The 21,293-nt window shown below is 42.4% G+C and overlaps 1 protein-coding gene across 1 annotated transcript in view; it reads right to left on the reverse strand.

Annotated features, from left to right (window-relative positions):
- Positions 1 to 21,293, reverse strand: part of LOC146854207 (solute carrier family 23 member 1-like) — a 379,286-nt gene that overhangs the window by 78,088 nt on the left and 279,905 nt on the right. The window contains exon 8 of the mRNA XM_085651987.1: positions 19,977 to 20,230. Coding sequence (XP_085508113.1) covers positions 19,977 to 20,230 — 254 coding nt within the window. The remainder of the gene's footprint in view (positions 1 to 19,976; positions 20,231 to 21,293) is intronic.

Raw genomic sequence — 21,293 nt, forward strand, 5'->3', positions numbered from 1 at the left:
ATACTTGGGCGAGTTATTTACAACAGGGTGGTAGAGTGGGCTGAAGATTCTGACCTATTGGATCCATGTCAGATGGGATTTAGGAGTGGGGTGGGCACGGTCGAACAATGCTTGAATTTAAAATTAATAATTGATAAGTATACCGTTGCCCGATCCTCTCCTATATATCTCGCTTTCATGGATCTTTCATCCGCATTTGACCTGGTAAACAGATCTAAACTGTGGTCAATGCTTCTCAGTTATGGATTGGACGAGCCCTTAGTACACTTCCTGGCATATCTCCATACCGATCTTAGGGCACAAGTCAGGATTGGGTCAGGAGGAGAAGTCTCTGGTGCTATAAAAATTGGCAGGGGGGTCAGACAGGGGTGCGTCTTAGCACCCCTGTTGTTCATCGTTTATATTAATGGCATAGCAAAGGCCCTAAAACAAGTAACCAGAGATGTCCCAACTATCCAGGGGCACCCCTTGCCAGTTCTATTATACGCAGATGATGCGGTCCTTATGGGCCGCACCCCTAATGCCCTCCGTGTGCTTGTGGAAAATTTTGTACATCATATGGAGGGCTTGGACCTGCGTGTGAACTTTAAAAAATCCTTTGTTATGTCATGCGGACCTGGTAAACGAAAACTTAACACTATCCATATCGGGTCTGACAAACTTGACTCCGTAAATTCTTTTATATATCTAGGGGTGGCCTTCGCTGCGAACAACTCGTGGAGTGGGCATTCTGCCCACGCCACGAGCAAGTTCTCGAAGGCCATTAACTCAATATTGAGTCTCCCACGCCCTAAGAAATTAGGTGCAACCAGTGCTATTTTAAAAAATTTTAAATTACAGTGCGTTCCTGTTGCCACCTATGGGGCCGAAGTTTGGGCTACTGCAAAAAATCCCGGCATCCAACGAGAAGAGACACGTTTTTGCAGAAAAGTTTTGGGTGCCCCAATTTCGTCCTCTGAATTTATCTGCCACAAAGAGCTAAACCTCCCTTACGTTTGTGATTTCATTAGAAGTAGACCAGTTCTATTCTGGTTGAGAATTTGGAGGAATAATGCAGCCTCGCTAACACAAGACATAATCAAAGACTGTCTTAAATGTGATCATGGGCTTTTAATCCCGTGGTTAGCGGGAGTTTCAAAATCATTAAGCGCTGTGAATAAAGGTGATCTCTTTGTAGATCCCTCCAGTATTGGATGTCAAGACAAGGTAGAGGTCAGACAAGCACTATATGCACTTTATGAGGCAGAACGGCTGGAAAGGGAAACATTGAAAGCTACGGTTATTAGATATATTGAGAATGACCTGCCCAGGCAACCTCTCCCACTTTATCTTACTCTACCTATGACTAGTTGGGAGAGGTCTCTGTTATTTCGATTAAGGGCCGGTTCCATAAAATTCATGCTGGGTTTCCCTTTGGGTTACAATTTAATTATCGACCGTAACCCGTGCCCCTGTGATTGCATCAGTAAGCAGAATGAGTTGCACTTTTTATTCTTTTGTAAATTTTACTTAAAATATATCAACTGGTTTTTAACACCTTATTTTAGAAAACACAAACCCCTTTCTCTTATGGAGTCTTGTCAAATGTTACTCTCCCTGGACTCTGAGGAACTGATTTTTCGTACTAGCACCTTTTTAAGATTAATAATCCGTGTACGCAATATGATGGAAAATCCTTGAAAGATTGTTGTTTTAGTTCCTTATAAAATTTTTTAGAGATATTGTGTTGTATATTGTAATGATGAATTGTTTTTATGTCTGTACTTTTATGAATTCAAGTAATTCGAATAAAGGTCTTTTGAATTTGAATTTGATTCCATTCATTTCAGCACTGTTCCACCTACTTCAGTCTTTATTAATCTTGACAGTAATACCTTGTGATTAACCATGTCAAATGCACCTGATAGGTCAAGTAATAGCAGAACCGCTGTATGATATCCATATGTCTTCTGGAGTTCTTCCATAGCCAGTACCATTGGTTATTCGGTGCCATGAGCTGGCCTAAAGTCCAGATGCATTGACAGTCTCTTGCTTACGTATCGTTCCAGACTCTTCAGCAGGGAATGATAACTGAGATATTGGTCTACAATTGCTGAGTAAGAAAGTGTCAGCTTTGGGCTTTTTTAGTAAGGGAGTTACTGTTGCTTTGTTACATGCCCGAGAAACTTGACAAGATTCCAGTGATTGATTCCAGTTCTTTAGTAATGGTGGATATAACTCCTCGGCTAGGAACTTCCACATTCTAGGAGGTAAGGGATCTTGATGAAGTAGCCATCGATAGCGATCTGAAGCTTCTTTCATTAAATCAAAGGTTTCCAGCTTATTAAAGCACATATTTGAGATATCAGCCACTCTGAGAACATTCAGTAATGATTGATCTACCGTTGGAGTGGTATTTTCAATGTCCACTAAAATCCTAATCTTGTTCTCAAAGAACAACATAGGTCATCACAGAGTGCTTTAGAGGGTTTAGTCGCTCGCCTAATACATTCTGGATTTGTCAGTTCACACATGATGTCAAATATAATTTTCGAACTGTTTGCAGTCTCTATGATTGTCTTAGCGTAGTGATTCTCATTTGCCTTGTGTACCTCCTTTTTGTATTCATTCAGCACAACCTTTAATAATTGTTTGTCCATTTCCATTTCCTTTCTAACTTTTTACATGCTTGTTTTGTTACTTTTAGTAGGTCTGTGTACCAAGGTGAAGCAGGCCTTTGCCAGGATTTGCTATTTTTGGCACGTATTTCCTTGTCCAATGTCTCTTAGAATATAAGGAGTAGCAGTTCTCATTAATAGTCTTCGAGGTGTGGAAGCATGTTGCCAAGTTAAATATCTGTCCTTGTTTCAGGCTGTTCAGTTTATGCAATGCTCTACTCAGCCTTGTCACAGCAAGTTCCTCATTCTGAATTAAGAGTTTATTTCTCCCTATGAAAAACCTCAAGCGCATGGTCAGTCCAGCTCAGCTGAGTATTACCCTCCATCAAAATTAAATCTTCTGATGAGAAGATGAGACTGAAGTATGTCAGCCCTGGTGTGGTGGGCCATGTATTAGTTGTTGTAGACCCATTATTGCAATTCTTTAAAGGATTGTAATTTTCGTCTTCCGTCCACTTATTATAATCCCCTACAAGGAAGAAATTTGAGTGTGTCAGTGCCATGTTAGAGACAAGCTCTATAAAAGGTTGTAGGTAGGGACTTACTGGGCCCGGTGGTCGGTAGCATAGAATTCCAGAAAATATACTAACCTTTTCTGATTTAACGTGAAGCCCATTAGCTCTGCCCCCACCAGTTCTTCTAGGTGTAAGGTGGTGATGTTCCAGCTTTCTTCAAATATAATTGCTACACTACCCCAAGCCTCCTATGGTCTGTTCAGGACCTTATAACATCGCGGACATGCCCACTCAAAATCAATGTCTGAATCTTGTGAAGTCTATGTCTCTGTAAGAAATTAGGCATCCCAGTCATTGATTTCTAACAACATGTTAATCTACAAGGAGTGTTTTATCAATGACCATGCATTAAGTAATCCACATCTAAGTTTAACTGGTCTTTCCTTGAGGCTAAGTATGGAAGTAATAGAGTCTTTCTTTGGGCTTACTATGTACTGTCTTAGTGTATCATATCTACCACTCTTAGCCACCTATATAAGTTGATAACTTGTATGGCGCATGGCTACTATGGTTCCTGATCCATGGATAGCTACTATAGATCATAAGCAACTTGGCCATGATCTCCTTCTGCACTTGGCTCTCAGTGTTAGCTGTGGGCAAATAGTCAAGGCTCCCTGAGGTGGGGGGGGGGGGGATTTGTAGTTACAAATCAGTCCAGGCCTTGAAAAATCATAAAAATATTACTAGACCTGCAGGTCTAGTGACTTAAGTAATCTACTCGACCTAATTGTGATGCTCTTGACCTGTAAATTGGTTTCAGATTCTTTAACAGCATTTCATCAGAGAGGGGGCAGGCATCTTTCTCAAATCATGTTTAAAACCTATCATTTTTAATCAATACATAACTAAAGCATGAAGTGGTAGCACACTGTCATTTGCAATCAGCAGATTTTACTTTGAAATGGCCACAAAATGTCCCACTGACATGTGGTTTTACTGATAAAACAATAATGTTTGGAAATCGAGTTTCTGTAAATATTTGTCATTTGCACATCACCAAGTAAAGTGTCCTGGTTAATTTTGCTCCTTCTTAAATCTTTGTTTGCATCAAACTTCTCAATTTCATTAAAAAAATGTGCTTTGTAATTGCTGATATTTTTTGTAATATTTGTACTATGCATTTGCAAGCTATGTAAATGTTATGTGTTTGAAAAAAGCTGAAATCTTACAGTCTTTTTGTGTTTCACAATGATTGTCAGATAGCTCACTCGACAAAAACCTCTAACTGTAGTAAGAGAAAGAACAATAAACTCCATTTTCCAAGCAGCAATTAGTAAAAAGACAGACTGACATTTGACAGCAAATGTGTCTAAATAAAAACAAGATTTAAAGGCATCTTCATTGCTCATTCACTTTCTGACCGAACAATACATCTGTTCCTTTCCAGATTATGTTCACTCTCCAGAATGGACCAATAGGTGCTAAAAATAGCTCGCCCTGATAAAATCTCACTCACCATTGTGAGCGGGCAAGTAGATATTTTGAAACCGGTCAGTACAAACAATAAATCAATGTCCAGTCCAATAATCACATTTATAGAAAAAAATATTTAATTTCTAACTGTACACATGCAATGATGTACAATGTTCAGAAGCAATAACAAAATCCCCTTGAGGTCGGGGCTCTAGTATTTATCAGGTAAATCCCTGTCCCACCCTCCTTCATGTAACATGTTCAGAGTTAATCCCCATTCACTGGTGTCTGCATCCAGGGAAAGCAAACTATTAGGCCAAACTCAAAAGTTCTCCCTTTGACTCTTTAAGAATTAGTCAAAGGTGTCTATGGTGCCCCAGCACCGTTAGCAGCAAGTCCCCCGGAGCCCCAAAGGCCCATTTCCAGACGTACTCGTTCTGGTGATTTTGCAGTATTCAGTGGTGCAGTGAGGGTCCTCTACTCAGACACTTACATGTTCAGATCCTGCATGGCGAAGTTGGCCGCCTTGTGATGGACGTGGCAGCACCTGTGGCACAGTTTCTCTTTGGTGAGAAGCTCTGCTCGGCGGCCACTAAGGTAAGGTGCTCTTCCCCCTAGTGGAAGGGGGTGATGGTGTGACCCTGCAGCTCTGGACCAGGGCTCCAACGAGGAGACAACGTCCTCAGCGGGGTCTGGTGAACCTCGGGGACTTCATCAGGTGCAGATCACATGGGGGCACGATCCTCTGGTCACAGCAGTATTCCTTTGGACCCGGCGATGACCTCAAACCTAGGCCAAAGTGGTACCGGCTACTATACCGGGTTGTGGCCTTCTCCTGGTATACGAGGGTTACAGAGCCAATACTGCACACACGCAATGGCCTGATTGGTGTACAGCCTCACATCTGACTCAGGGAATCCTCATACAGGAGTACCCGCTGGACCTCCCTCCAATGCTCTCCTATCCCTCAAGGGGCCCACTGGCGTTGGCAAGCAGGCAGGCGATGGTGCTCCAGGCTCAAGGGCACCAAACGTGATTTAGGGTCTGAATCTTAGAAATTTTATGTTGGGGTTCTGCTCCTTTTGAAGTGGACACTTCCCTCTTTCTTCTTTCCTCATGAAGAGATCTATCACAGCAGGCAAGACTCCAAAGTTGATTGTCCCACAACACGATTTGTGATAGTGACCAGAGTTCACACCTCGATATCAGCCACAGTGATATGTGCATCATAACGTTAATCCCAGACCCCCAGCCCTACTCTTTTTGATTCCCTTATCAGCCCCATCTCCCTTCCCAAGATGTGTCCAAATCAAATCAAAGAGCAAACATTTGAAGTTTAAAGGGAGTCTCTTCCTTTTCTCTCCAGTGTGTTTCCCACCCAGCTCACAGGAGTGCAGCAATACACAAATCTGTCTGGGGGATTGCTCTCCTCCTCATGTCTTCACCGGGCAGGCCGGAGCTTTCCAAAATGGAACCCAGGGACCACTCCAGGAACATTTACTCAGTGCACATTCACAGCACACTTTCAGGCCAGCACTATTAGTTCTATGCATTGTACCCTTGCAGGTACGCATGCATTCTTTACACACAATAAATCTATGCGCACTGTTCAGCACTGAAGCATTTCTATCTGTTCTCCTTTGTTTAATTAAGCATATCTTTAACACACACACACTGACAGCGCACACACAGTCACCGTGTGCTTGCTGCACAACACTTTACTCTTCATGTATTGTACTTCACTCAAGCACACATGCTTTCATTGCACACATACTTCACAGCGCTACATCTTCCATGTCATGTTTTCCTCACAGATATATATACACTCAGCACATACACCAATTTCACATGTACTACAAAGTACTACTCTATCCCTGTACTGTACCCTTCCCAAGCCCACATACAACTGACGCAAGTCATGACTCCTTCGCTGTGCAGCACTCCACATCTACCTGATGTAGGTCAAGGGTAAGTTAAGCACACAGCAGAGGAACTTTTAAAAGGTGAGTGAGCGTGTAGGACTCATGCTAGTGGCACAGGGTAAAAATATCCTGTCACTACAACTGATCACTACACAGTATGCTGCCAACACCATGCTCGTACTGGTTAGCTCTTGGTGAAGGCAGTAACCTTCCACCTCTACAAGGGTACTTCTTTGGGCACACCTCCCGGTCCAACAAGACCACAATCCATGAAACAAGCCTATGTCATGGCAGACATGTTTGATCCTTGTTCACCTATAACAAAAAAATCAGCATTAGGGATCCAGAAAATAGTACAGTTGGGCACTCAGGGCAGGGTTACACTTCTTTACCATGCAGAGGACTTTTCCTTCCCAACACACATTGTATAGTTATTGCAAATTACTTCAATATTGCACTCCTATCATTAAAGAACAAACAGGTATGGCTTGGATACGCCTCATTCAACCCTGTAGATCGTCCCTACTCACCTGTTCTTGGAAAGATCAACACTGGAAACTCTTTTTTAACATTTGTCTTTTATTCATCTTTCTGTTTTTTCTTAGTCATGTCATAAAGCAATACATCAAAAGCATGTCATACAGGATAAAACATCAAAAACACACGTAATCAGATATCCGTAGGAAATCAACCAGGTAAGGGTAGATATACCCAGTTAATTCCAATCATTAATTCATGACAGGTAAAAATCCCACTACTACTAACCAGGCTAAAACTGTAATATGATATATTATAAACTACACAGACATGCACGGATGGGAGATTAAACAATGACTATATTCTATTAAGCATTATCGGCATTGATAAAATCCCATCTAAGATTTTTTCCAAAACCTATCAAATTTTAGCAACGAGGAAAGGCCTGTCGCTTTAGCTAAAGCAGATTCTAATTCATATATTTGAAAAAGAAGAGTGCACCATTCTGCACCTTTAGGGGCATTCTCTGAGCTCCATGCTCGGGCTATACAAAGTCAGGCAGATGTCAACATAATTGTGACCAATTTCTGCAAACCTCCTTTAAATTCATATTTCCAGCCCATCATTATCTCCTCAGGAGACAATTGTATGGGAAAGCCCAAACTTAATGACATATAGTTTACCACCCGTTTCCAAAAGGTTTGCATATAAGGGCAGAGCGCAATCTTGTGTAGGACATCGGCAGCAGAGAGGTTACACTTAGGACATCTAGTTCTATTGGTCCTATCTATCGACGGAGTTTCCCCCAATTTTAGATTTACATCCGGAGTATAATATAAAAAAGACACCATATGCCAGTGTTGTAGCTTGAGATTCACGGAGTGTACAGAACGGTCCAACAGATCTAAAGTCATTTTAACCTCACCAGCTGAAATTTCAGATGTAAGAAGCCTGCTCCATTTTACCGCCAATAGTGGATTATCATCTATAGCTAACTATGAGAATGCCTGATACATCATGCTTATAATTGGTTTAATATCCTGCTTAAAATATTATGAAGAAAGCTCTGAGCTGTCAATGCTCCGCCTGTGCCCACGTCCCGTCCGCAGATATCCCTGAACTGAAGACATTTAAATAAGGAATGATGAGGCAGTTTATAGGCACTTTGTAGGTCAGAAAAGGATCTTAAACCATTTAAATCACATAATTGGCCCATTGTTGTAATCCCAAAATCTGCCTATACTCGGCAAGTTAAATCGCAAGAGATAAAAGGGAAAGCAGGATTATCCTATATAGGGGTATCTTGATTAATAAAACCTAGATAATATTTTTTGCAAATCCCCTTCCAAATACAAATAATATCTTTAAGTACCTTAAAGCGTACCCACTTGTAATAATTGGGATCATCTAACTGATGAAAGAAAAGCCTAGCTTCCGTTCTTAGAGCGAGCTGATAATATAGTGGTATTTGATTTGAATCTCCATATGTCAGTAGACTACGCAAGTGACCAGTAAAAGCGGCCCAGATGTAGAGCTTAAAGTCCGGAAGTGAGAGCCCCTCTGTTTTATAGGGGGATTTCAAAAGTCGGCTGGCACGCCTAACGCGCTGATACCCCCAGATAAAGCTACTGATAGCACCTTAGAAGCGTCTAAAAAAATAATCCGGGACCCTCAGCGGAATTGCCCTAAACAGATACAAAAACTTTGGGAGGATATTCATTTTAATAATATTTACTCGTCCGATAATCGTATGTGGCAGCTTATTCCATGATTTGAATGTAATAATCGTTGTAGATAGTAAGGTTTCTTAATTTAATTGAACGATATTAAAAACCACAGAGCACAACCTGAGGCCTAAATAAACCATTGAGGTGGTAACCCCCTGAATTGGAGAGTTGGCCTTATAATCCAGAAGAACCTGTGTTTTACCTTACTGTAACTGATAGCCAGAGAACTCCCCAAAAGAACGTGCTTCATGAAAAATCAGAGTAACGACTTATGCAGGGTTGGAAGAAAAGATTGCCACATCGTCCGCATAAGTGTTGAGTTTGAGCTGCCGATCAGCAAAGACACATGGTTGGATATCTATGTTTCTAAGAAGGGACTATAGATAACGTTTGATGTAAAGAGCAAAGGAGAGGGGCGAGAGTGTGCACCCCGTCTTGTACCGCAATAAAAGCTCAGAGTAACTCCCAGCATGCGCAACTCGGGCTTGTGGGGTCATGTAAAGTGCCTGCATCATTTTAGCAAATTCATAGCCTATGCCAAAAACAGATAGCGTGACCCATAAGCAGTCCCACCCGGTCGAATGCCTTCTCTGTGTCAAGTAGTATCATACCCATATTCATATTACATTTTCCAGCAATATCAAATGCCGTAATTGCTGTTAGTATGCTCTATAGTATGTATACCGGGACAAATCCATGTTGCTGTGGGGATACTAAACCTGAAATCAATGGAGCAAGACGACAGGCTAACATTTTGGCAAACCATTTAGCGTCTACATTAATCAACTAAATGGGCCTATAAGAGCCCAAGTCATCGGCTGGTTTATCCTTTTTTTTTAAAAACACAATATTAGTTGTGTTCAAGCTATCTGGAATAGCTCTTCCTGCAAGAATATATTGCCCCATGTAGAGAAATTTCAACCTCAGTATTTCTCCAAACGACTAATAAAACTCAATCGGGAGCGTATCCTCTCCTACAGCCTTGCTTGAAGATAGGGCCATTAGTTCAGCTTCAATTTCCCGACTTGAAATTTCTGTCTGTAATTCATATGCCTGCTTCTCCGCAAGAGAGGGTAAATGACACTGTTGAATATAATCCCGCACCTGACATGATCAAACTTCTGTGACTGGCTGAACAACTTACTATAAATCCTTGAAAATTGTTCCAAAATAAGTTTAGATTTTGTATACAGCTTTCCATCCAATCCCTTAATGGCCTGAATTTTAAGCTTAGTTTGTTTTTCTGTAATTTGGTATGCTAGAACTCGGCCGACCCTTTCCCCATATTCACATTGGAGCTGTCTATGTTTTACAAACCTAGCCGCTACCTGTTCTTTGAGGCTACATCCAGCACGAGATCACATTTCTAATAATTGGCAAAATATTTGGTGTTCATCTGTAGCATCTTGAGTGATTCTAAGGGCGTGCTGTATCTTGAGTTGGTGAACAGTTTGCCAGAGAGTATTTGCTTCTTCGGTAACAGCTCTATTTTGTGTGATAACGTATTGTAACGTTATGCATCAGGCATATGCTTTCATAGTGTCATATACTATTGTAGGGAAGGCCGATCCTCTATTACTGGAAAGAAATTCCCTAAGTTACCCTGAACTAGACTGTATATATTCAGTATTAGTCAATAAATGCAGAGGCAAGTTACACCTATGGCTATCAGGCTTCTCCCACTTCAGATCGGGTGAAGAATGAAAATAAATCGGGTTGTGGTCTGAGACTGCCCTTACTGTCATCTTAATTTTATCTAACAATGTACGTTTAGTAAAAACCATGTCTATCCTTGAGTAGTGCTTGTGTGGATGAGAATAATATGTATAGCCAGGGTCTAATGGATAGAGAGTCCGTCAAACATCTCAAATACCATATAAATTAATCAGGTCATTCAGGGAGGTCCTAGTTCTGGGTTTACAAGAGGTAGCCCTGCAGTTAGTGGAATCAATGCTATAATTCAAAACATAGTTGAAGTCTCCCATTAAAATCAATTCTCCCGCCCAATCCAATATTTCAAATGAAAGTGTATTAAATATTTCGGAGTCATCAGTATTTGGTCCATAAACAACACACAGCAGAAATATAAAGGAATGTAACATAAGTTATACCAACACCCATCTGCCCCTGGGGCCAGCTGCTGTTTTTAATACTTTGCCCGTAAATTTTTAGAAGAGAGGATAGCCACCCCCCGAATTGATGTAGTCTGGGATGTAGAGGCAACTATGTTATAGTACAGTTATAGTAGGGCTCTATTCTTACATGCCAAATGCGTCTCAGTTAGCTCCACCAAATCTTGTTTATAATATCCAATCTCCTCCGAATTGTCGCTTAAATCATGCATTAATCCCTGACACATTCCAACACATACATTGAAATTGTGCCTTCTTAGCCGTCTATACAACATAAAACTATCTGGATTCCATACCTTCATATTACAACACTAGCCTTGCATGTCCATTATTAAACTTAACACTCAACCTGTATGACACCACTAGACTATGACCTATTTCCCCCTTCCCCTGCTGATAAACCAAACTGCCATCAAAACCCATCTTGATCCCACCACCCCCAACAGCCCACCGAAACCCACCCAGCCCCCATATCCTAAGGAAGGACTCAACCCAACCTAAGGCCGTTGATGGAAAAAAGGCCCATAAAGAGCTCCCTGCCTGCCCACCCCACCCCCATGCACTGTTCGGTGCTTGCCACGTTGTGCATGGTAATGCACAGCATGCCTCTTAGACATTGTGGAAGCAGCACCCGCCGCAATGTCAAATATACAGGATGCGACTGCCAGGATGGCGGTCGTATCATAATCAGGGCTGCGGGACTGCCGCATGTCTGGCGGCTGGTCCCGTTTCCACTGGGATTGCGGGTGGACTAAAGTCCGCCTGCCATCCTAATCAGCCCCTTAGTTTGGAGGAATTTGAGCTGACCTTCATGACTCTCAATGGACTTAACTGTTGTCATCACTGTTTCCTCATTAGAGGCCACTCTTTGCTGCAATTTTTCTCACATCTGTTGTAAGGTTATTAATGTGACCGGAAACCTCCTCCAGCGATTTTTGCATCTGTACAGTGTCCGCTCTTGCCTGAGTAAAGTAAGCCTGCGCCTTGGCCCGATGAGCCTGCAAGGCTACCATAATTGATCTTAAGGATGGTTCCTGTGGAGCCTCTTCAATTCCTCCCGCAGACTCCTTGATTTTAAGTAAGGGAGAATCGTCCGATAGTGTCCTTGACAATATATCTGAGGGAGAACCCGCATTCGGGGTTGAACATATATGCAGAGCCTGGAGCTCGGGGTGCTGATTCCCAGCTACAACCCCCAGAAGTGGGGCAGATAGATGGGAAATAATTGATTTAACTTCTCCCTTCGAGGTTACCCATTTCCTAAATGGACTACTCTTTGCCCCTTGGCTACTTGTCTTGCCAAACTGTTGTTCCTTTGTAAGTTTGAATACAGGGTGAGCCGCTCCTTGATCTATGAGCTTTCTCTGCTTGGTTTGCACTACTGTATTTTTTTGGAGAGGTACACCGCCTTGGGTAGAGATAGTGTCTGCCTGAAACGAACAATCCAGGCTCCTTGGGGCAGATAGATGATCACTTTCACTTTGAGCAGTTGCTTCTACATCTGCATCTGTTGTAGAACTGTGTATAGAGGCTCCCAACTTTCCGCCCAGTAATGAGCCCTCATCATCCTCTATATCTTCCCTTAGTGTAATGCATGGACAACCAGCAGCATCCACAACCCTCCCGGGTAAATGGGGAATATCAAAAGCACTACTTGCATTTGTTGGTTGTGTGATACTCCACAGAGCCTCTAATGAAGATTCCTGCACAGCGGGCACTGCAGTAACATCAGGTGAGAGCCCTGTTTGAGGTGCTGATAAGCCAGTGCTAAAGGGTCGCAGGATATCCACCGTTGGCTTGAACCCATCATGTTCTTGCCCCTGATCCCCAGCCTGGTCTGCACCCTGACCCTGGCTGCAGCCTTGTACCTGGTGCACAGGGCTCACTGACAAAACATCGATACCTAAAACATCTCCATACAACAATATCAAATCATAAATATTAATGTCAAAAATATCGACATCCTATATTTATAATGGTAAGTACGAAAATATTGAAAACAAAATATCGATGTCATAAATATAGATGTACAAAATATCATTTTTATCTTTAATTATATATATAAAATAAAATAATAAAATGTAAATATATTAAATAATAAAATTAATTTAAAAAACATAAATAGATGTAATATACATTTCATCAAATATAACAAATAAACTTAACTTAAAAATGTTAAACGCACATATATAATAATTATTATATATATTTACTGCAAAACAATTAACAAACTATTTATTGTTGTTTATTTAGTAATTTTAAAATGATATAAAAATGTAACAAATAAATATATATGCATACATATACCAATAACATAAAGGTGCCGATTCCGATCCGTTAAAAAATATTTCCGTATGACTCGTATCCGTATTTTTTTCCATACGAATCGTACAAAGACAGTCCGAGCGTACCAGTACGATCCGGACCGGCTATCCGATTTACGAATCGTACGGAAAACGTCCCGTACACGGGGAATGACTCTACCCGCTACGAAGCGAAGTTTGTACGACTCGTAGCCCGGGAAAAGTTGTTCCCGGGGTACGAGTCGTACAAGCCCCCCCGTATGTACGCACCGTACCCCCACCCCCGTATGTACGCACCATACCCCCACCACCTCGTATGTACGCACCGTACCCCCACCCCCGTATGTACGCACCGTACCCCACCACCCCCGTATGTACGCACCGTACCCCCACCACCCCCGTATGTATGCACCGTACCCCCACCCCCCGTATGTACGCACCGTACCCCCACCACCCCCATATGTACGCACCATACCCCACCCCCGTATGTACGCACCATACCCCCACCACCCCCCGTATGTACGCACTGTACCCCCACCCCCGTATGTACGCACCATACCCCCAGCGCATACATACGGGGTGGTGGGGGTACGGTGCGTACATACGGGGGTGGTGGGGGTACGGTGCGTACATACGGGGGTGGTGGGGGGGCCTGTACGACTCGTACCCCTGGGGACTCAGCTTTTCCGGCTGTTTTTGGCTCCCGTAAAAAAAGAGCCGTACGGCGTGCCGTAGGGACAGATCGTACTTGCTGGGCCATAAAACACGGCTTACATACGTACGGACGTCGCGTACAGGCTGTTCCGGATCTGATTCGTAGGGGTTTTTTACCCGTACGGTCTTTTGTACGATTCGTACGGAAAGAGGCTTTCTGTACGAATCGTACTTCCTAAGTTGTACGGACAGTTTACCGGGTACGAGTCGTACGGAGAAAACGCTCCGTACGACAATTCGTAGGGCCTTTTTACCGGATTGGAATCGGCACCAAAATGTATGTTAAACAACAGTCTATTATTAATTAAAACATTAAACTATTTAAAAATATTTAAATTAAATTTCCCACTCCAGTCAATGCAACAGTAAGGAAATTGTTGGATAGCTGAGGGGTAATAATTACTATTCCTAATCCAGTAAGTGCAACAGTAGGGAAAGTGTTGGAAAGCGGAGGGATAAAATTTACTATTCCTACTCCAATCAGTGCAATAGTAGGGAAAGTGTTGGATAGCTGAGGGGTAATAATTACTATTCCCACTCCAGTAAGTGCAACAGTAGGGAAAGTGTTGGAAAGAGGAGGGATAACATTTACTATTCCTACTCCAGTCAGTGCAATAGTAGGGAAAGTGTTGGATAGCAAAGGGGTAAAAATTACTATTCCCTCTCCTATGCATGCAACAATAGGGAAAGGGTTGGATAGCGGAGGGGTAAAAATTACTATTCCAACTCTAGTGAGTGCAACAGTAGGGAACGTGTTGGATATCAGAGGGGTAAAAATGACTATTCCCACTCCAATGAATGCAATAGTAGGGAAAGTGTTGAATAGCGGAGGGATAACATTTACTATTCCCAATTCAATGAGTGCAACAGTAGGGAAAGTGTTGGATAGCGGAGGTGTAAAAATTACTATTTCCACTCCAGTCAGTGCAGCAGTAGGGAAAGTGTTGGATAGCAGAGGGGTAAAAATTACTATTCCCACTCCAGTGGGTGCAACAGTAGGGAAAGTGTTGAATAGCGGAGGGGTAAAAATAACTATTCCCACTCCAGTCAGTGCAACAGTAGGGAAAGTGTTAGCTAGCAGAGGGGTAAAAATTACTCTTCCCACTCCAATGAGTGCAACAGTAGGGAAAGTGTTGGATAGCGGCGTGGTAAAAATTACTATTCCCACTCCAGTGAGTGTAACAGTAGGGGACGTGTTGGCTAGCGGTGGGTTAACATTTCCTATTCCCACTCTAGTCAGTGCAACAGTAGGGAAAGTGTTGGATTGCAAAGGGATAAAAATTAGTATTCCCACTCCAGTCAATTCAAAATTAAAAACAAACAAAATATCAACAACAAAAAATAGTTTAAAAACAAAATAAATTGAAAAAATATATAAATGTTAAAAATCTATATACAAATATATTTAATATTAAAAACGTAAAAAAATACATTACAATGTTAAATACATATCACAAATACCTACAAATATTATATTAAATACAATATAAAAAGATTTTCAAACAAATATTTTAGTTAGAAATTATTTATAAACAAAAACATTATTACATACATGTATTGTATTTACATCCTACCCTATAACACCACACAATTCATAACCCACATCTAAATTAAAAATAAAATGTACTTCCATAATTAACATAATTAATTATCAATTAAATAAATATTATTAATTAAAAAAGAACTTCCTTCCCTTTACCCCTATATGCCCCACAACCCACCCCTAAAATGTATTACACAATTTCCATATTTAATTTTCAATTAACTAGTTAATATTAATTAATAACTAATAATTAATTAATTAAAATAAATTACTTCCCACCCTTTACCCCTATAAACCCCACATCCCGCACCTAAAAGTAATTACACAATTTCCATATTTATTTTCAATTAATTAGTATTAATTAACAACTATTTATTAATTAATTAAAAATAAATGACTTCCCGCCTTTTACCCCTATAAACCCCACAACCCACACCTAAAGTTAATTACACAATTACCATAATTAATTCATTTTAATTAACAATAAATTAATAATGAATTAAAAATAAATTACTTCCCACAGTTAACACTATAAAATCTCAATTAAATATATATGAATAAATAAAAAAAATCATTAATTTATTATAATTAAATTACTTCCCACCCTATTGCCCTATAAACCCACAACTTGCTACAGAACTACAAAAACGCAAAATTGAATTAAAATAAAATTGATAGCTACTAAAAATGTAACACATATATTAAAAAACATAACCAATACTTGTAGAAAACAAATACATCACATACATTTAAAATATTTACTAAAATACAAAACACTAATTAAAAAATCGATATTTTAAACAACTATGGGGCATATCATCAAGGCCATTTTCGCCGCTTTAGCGGCTGATTTCGGCCGAAAAGCGGCGAAATAATTATCTCACTATTTTCAAGGACACGCTAACGCATGTTTCCTTGATGCAGTCTCCGTTTTTTCACCATTTTGCATGTCAGCGATTATTATCGCTAATGACATGCAAAATGGGCGTTCCCCACAAGGTCTGCTTCATTTACGTGGCAAACAGAACTTCCCACTATTAACAATGCAACCCCAGCAATGTAAAAAAACGCGCTAACCGCGGTTATCGCATGAAGTTAACGTCTGGTTTTGCTTTTACTTAGCTATGCTGATAATGGGAGGTGGATCGCCAGGTCACGACCACACTCCCCTATCAGCAAGCATATCCATTATCATCGCTGGATTTCAGGCGATGTTTCTCGCCGTCTATCGCTGGAATTACATCGCCTGTTCGCAAGACGTTGATAATACGCCGCTAACACGGCGATGTAATTCCGCGATAGACGGTGATAAACAGAAAAGCGCTAAATGCGGTAAGCGATGTTTATCGCTCTTCCTCGATAATATGCCCCTATATTTTTTAAAACAATATTAATTACTTCTATATTTTTAAAAACAATATTTCTTACCTTCAAATCAATATTCTTGACCACGATATTCTTGCTGCCGTTATTTCTGACTCATGATATTTATTACTCGATATTTCTGTAGTTCGACATTTCCAACTTGATATTTTGTCTGCACCTCGTGCAGAGAAGAAAATGTGCTCACCGGTTGAGCCGCTGCCGCCATTAAAGTCTCTACCAGATGAGATACTTCTCCTGGTATCAACTCTTTAGATGCGGCCACAATCACCTCTTGTACAGCCCCTATCTTTAGTAGCTTCCAAATAGGGCACCCCACTTGTGAGGGTGTAGTAACCAGGGGTGTGGGCGCTAGGTTAAATCCTAGTTCCTGCTCCTTTTGCGCGGCAATATCTTCACCCCAATTTTTAGCAGCCCCGTGTTTGCCACTGGTCCCTCGAGAGGTGTTAGCCTACTGTGGGGCCATCACTGTGTCCTGAAAAATTGCACTGCACAAATACAGCCGAGAACTTACAGCCAGAAATGCTGAGCCATATACTCGGCGCCCACAAAGCTGCTACATCCGCAAAAAGAGAGAACAGTGCAGAAAAAGCCACAGGGGTCACCAGGAAAAGCCTCCCTCAGGAATCCCTCTGAAATTATTAGTGGTCAGCAGGGAACCATGCCGCTGTATCCGCCAGTGTCATCCAGTGTCAGCCGATGCTGTGGTGACATCCGATACCCCTCAGCTGAGCTGATGGTCCTCCGCAGTGGTATCTGCGGTATCAATGTGGCGCTGATGCTCCTGCCGGCGAGAATCCGCCGGAGAAACCCCAGTGAAAAGACCACATCCCGCACACCGCCTCAGCAATCACTGGCCTCGTGGTGGTGGCTGTGAGCAGGAAAGCCAGGAATGGAGCGGGGTTCTCGGCGAAATCAACCCACCATCTCCCTTCCACCAGTCTCGGAGTGTTCAATACTTGTAGAACTCAACACGGGAAACTCATATGATTTGTCTTATCTAACACTTTAGGTCTGGCTCAGATCCATGGAGAGGATTGAGGTTCCATGCCCACAAACTCCCTTCGAATTGTCATCAAATGTTACCACATCACCCAGTTCGCATGCCAACATCAGAAGAAAATCTCTGACCATTTACATAGTGAGAAAGGGTCAGGGGAGAGTTTGTGAATACTTACGAACTCCCACATTTTTGTATGTACTCAAACTCATAAGGCACCTTGTAACACCTACTTCCCATCCAACGCATGGGAGCTACTTCGGTGTAATTGCCTGCAGGCTTGTCATAAGGTTACACAGGAGTAAGTGGATTTATACCAGGTGGGCTCAATTTTGTGAGAATCTAGCATATATAAATCCAGCCATTTTTTGATGCCATAAAGATACGATTACAATTGTAAATACATTTGATAGTAGGCCAATATCTTGTAAATTATCTGTGTCAAAATACTACTTTGCCGGAATGTGTGTAGTCCTTTTGTTCAGAATCTGAGTATATACCTTCACTGTGGTGCATCGTAGGCTGTTGTCAATGGTAACATTGAGGATGCTCCCCTGGTCCTTCTGTACAAATGACTCCCACTGGTCACATAATTCATGTATTGTATGAACGTATACCATACAGAGACTAATCGACAAAAAGGATGAATATGAACAGGAAGAATACATTACCATTCTCAAGGAAAGAGCCAAGAGCAGAGCGTACAGCTGCAAATTACATTTTCTTTACAGGCAAATGCATCCCTGTATCATGGTTTGTTCAGCTCTGGTGTTTTGCAGTATGCAAAGTAGTAAATAAAAGAGAACTCCTGTAGTACTGTTTTATGTACTGTTACATGCCTTTGTAAATTAGCCCCAAAACATTTAAATTGGTAATAAAATGGTAATATTTATGAAATATTCATATATAGCTAGTAAACAGAGGGCCCGATTATGAGTTTTGGTGGTGTGGGTGGTACTCCACTGCTGCGCCCTCACACCAACACCTCACAAGGTTCCTGCACGGCATAGACTCGAAAGTCCATGCTGTGAAGGTACTTTTGTGCTTGCACACTGGGGAGCATATGGTTGCCCCCTTGTGTGCATGCACAAGCGGAGGAGGCACAGTGGGCCTGTTTCCTCTCCTCCAAGGTTTACATGGAGGAAGAACTGCCATGTAAACCCTGGAGGAGACAAAACTCGTAATATGCTTGGCGGGACCACAGCGGTCGCGCTAAGCATTTTACAGCCTCTGACCTCCACCTGCTGCATTCCCAACTCAAAAAGGGGCGGTCAGACCGCCGGTGCAGTGGTGACTGAACCACCACTGCCGCGCCACCACAAGTCTGGCAGTCCTCAGACTGCCAGACTCATAATGGGGGCCAGAGAAAGGACCGTGTCCTCCTTGCACTTTTACTAATAGGGAGTTGAGCATTTCTTGGCCACTTTGCAAAGGCATTTAAGAGTACCTAAAAAGTGCTCCTGTAGTTCTTCTTCTTCTACTCATAAAAGCTTTTGTGAAAGCCCCAATGTGTCCATACAACTGCAGAAAAACATGGCAGGGTTGGCTTACCTTAAATATATAAACCCTTAGAGGGTCATTAGGATGGCGGGCGGACTTTGTCCACCCGCCATCCTTTCGGAGAATGGGACCGCCCACCATCAGTGCGGGGGTCCCGTTGCAGACATTAGGATGCGCCCACCACACTGGCGGGCGCATCCTGCATACCTGACATTGCGGCGGGCGGTGCTCTCAGCACTGCCCGCCACAATGCCAAGAAGGCATGTTGTGCACTTCCATGCACAACATGGCAGGCACCTCGTAGTGCCTGCCATGTTGTGCATGGAACTGCAGGGGGGTACCATAGGTACCCCCCATGTGCACCCCCCACTCCCAGGATCCCACCATACAAAATGCTTTTCCGCCCGGTAGGCAATCAGGTGGATTGCCTACCGGCGAAAAACCGGCAGACGGTCTTCTCCCCCGCCATGGTAATGTGGCAGGGGGGAAATCCTAAGCGTGCGGAGGTTTTTGGCGGGCGGATCGCCACCGCTCGTTATCCTAATGGACCCCTTCCCCTCTGCCACGAGAAAATACGTATTCTATGTGACTATGTCACTTCCAGATTCTGTACTACATTATACACACTACATGCCTTACTTGTGATTAACAAGACTATGCGCTTACTCTGATTAGACATATATGTCTTACCTTGGTAATGCCCACAGCACCGATATTTGCACCAAAGGATCCAGTGCCGATACCCGAGCCCCATGCTCCTGTAAGTAAGATGTTGATACCCTGGATGCCAATCCCTCGGTTCACAGCCTGCCTTGTAGGAGGTGGCGCCCCAGCCAGCCGGGCACAGGAGTGAAAGTCCCCTATGGCATCCACCATGGTTGCAATCACTGCAGCCAACATGCCAACTATTATACCCACGTTGATGGTGGGTCTTCCCCACTGGCCTACAAAAGAAAACATTAAAATGCATTTGTTTAAAATATAATTATACCAAACAAGGATCTGAAGAACATTTTCTTGAAAGACCAATATCCCTCCAACATTTGAAGCTATAGCCAAGTATGAGAAGTGATGGGCACTTTGGGAGAAGCATTGAGGGCCCAAGGATTTCCCCAATAGTGTCTGACCTTTACTCTGCCCTTTTTACTTTGGCTAACACTTGCTTCCCTGCAATTAATTCAAGAGCAACTTTACTTTGTTGACAGCAATATCATTCCACCGAAAGCATCACAAAAACTACTTATATGGTAAATACTGTAGGAAAGTAGGATCTGCTTTCATGGTTACCCCCACTTTTTGCTTGGTTTCAGTTTGTTTTTGACCTAGTCTGACTGGAATCCTGCTAATCATAACCCCAGTCACTGTGTGTTCTGCCTACACTTTTGTACATCCACAATTGGCTACTGGTGTACCCCTTGTAAGTCCCTAGTATATGGTACTATGGTACCCAGGGCATAGGTACACCAAAGCGCTCCGATGGACTGAAGCATGTATTGTGCCATCCGTGGGAGTCCACTCAAACTGTGACTACAGGCCTTCCATTGTAGCCTGTGTGAGTTGGTGCTTGCAATTAAACCAATAAGTCACCCCTATGGCAGGCTCTTCAGTCCTGAGAACAGGACACCCCTACAAACCCCAGGCTGAATCTCCAGGCTTTGTAAGTGCGTTCAGTCATTCTAATAGATATAGTGGACTACAGTCATTTTGAGATGATTAACTATATAGTGGCTGCACCGTACCCAGTCATGTTTGGTATCAAACATGTTGGAATCATACCCCAACAGCGATTTCAGTGTTTGAAGTATGATCCCATGTCCTGGGGGCTCCCTTGAGGTAGCCCCCTGTACTCCCGGTAACAGCCTTTCAGGGCCTGACAGAAAGCTGGTGCTGCTGCCAACCACAGACATGATTCTGCCCTCCTGCTGCTGAGCCAAGCTCGAGCAGGAGAAGGTAGAACAATAGGTTTCCTATCATAGGGAGGTGTGACCACCTCCCAGAAAGAACTTG

This window comes from Triturus cristatus, chromosome 4_1, assembly GCF_964204655.1.
Source record: "Triturus cristatus chromosome 4_1, aTriCri1.1, whole genome shotgun sequence".
NCBI classification, from domain to species: domain Eukaryota; kingdom Metazoa; phylum Chordata; class Amphibia; order Caudata; family Salamandridae; genus Triturus; species Triturus cristatus.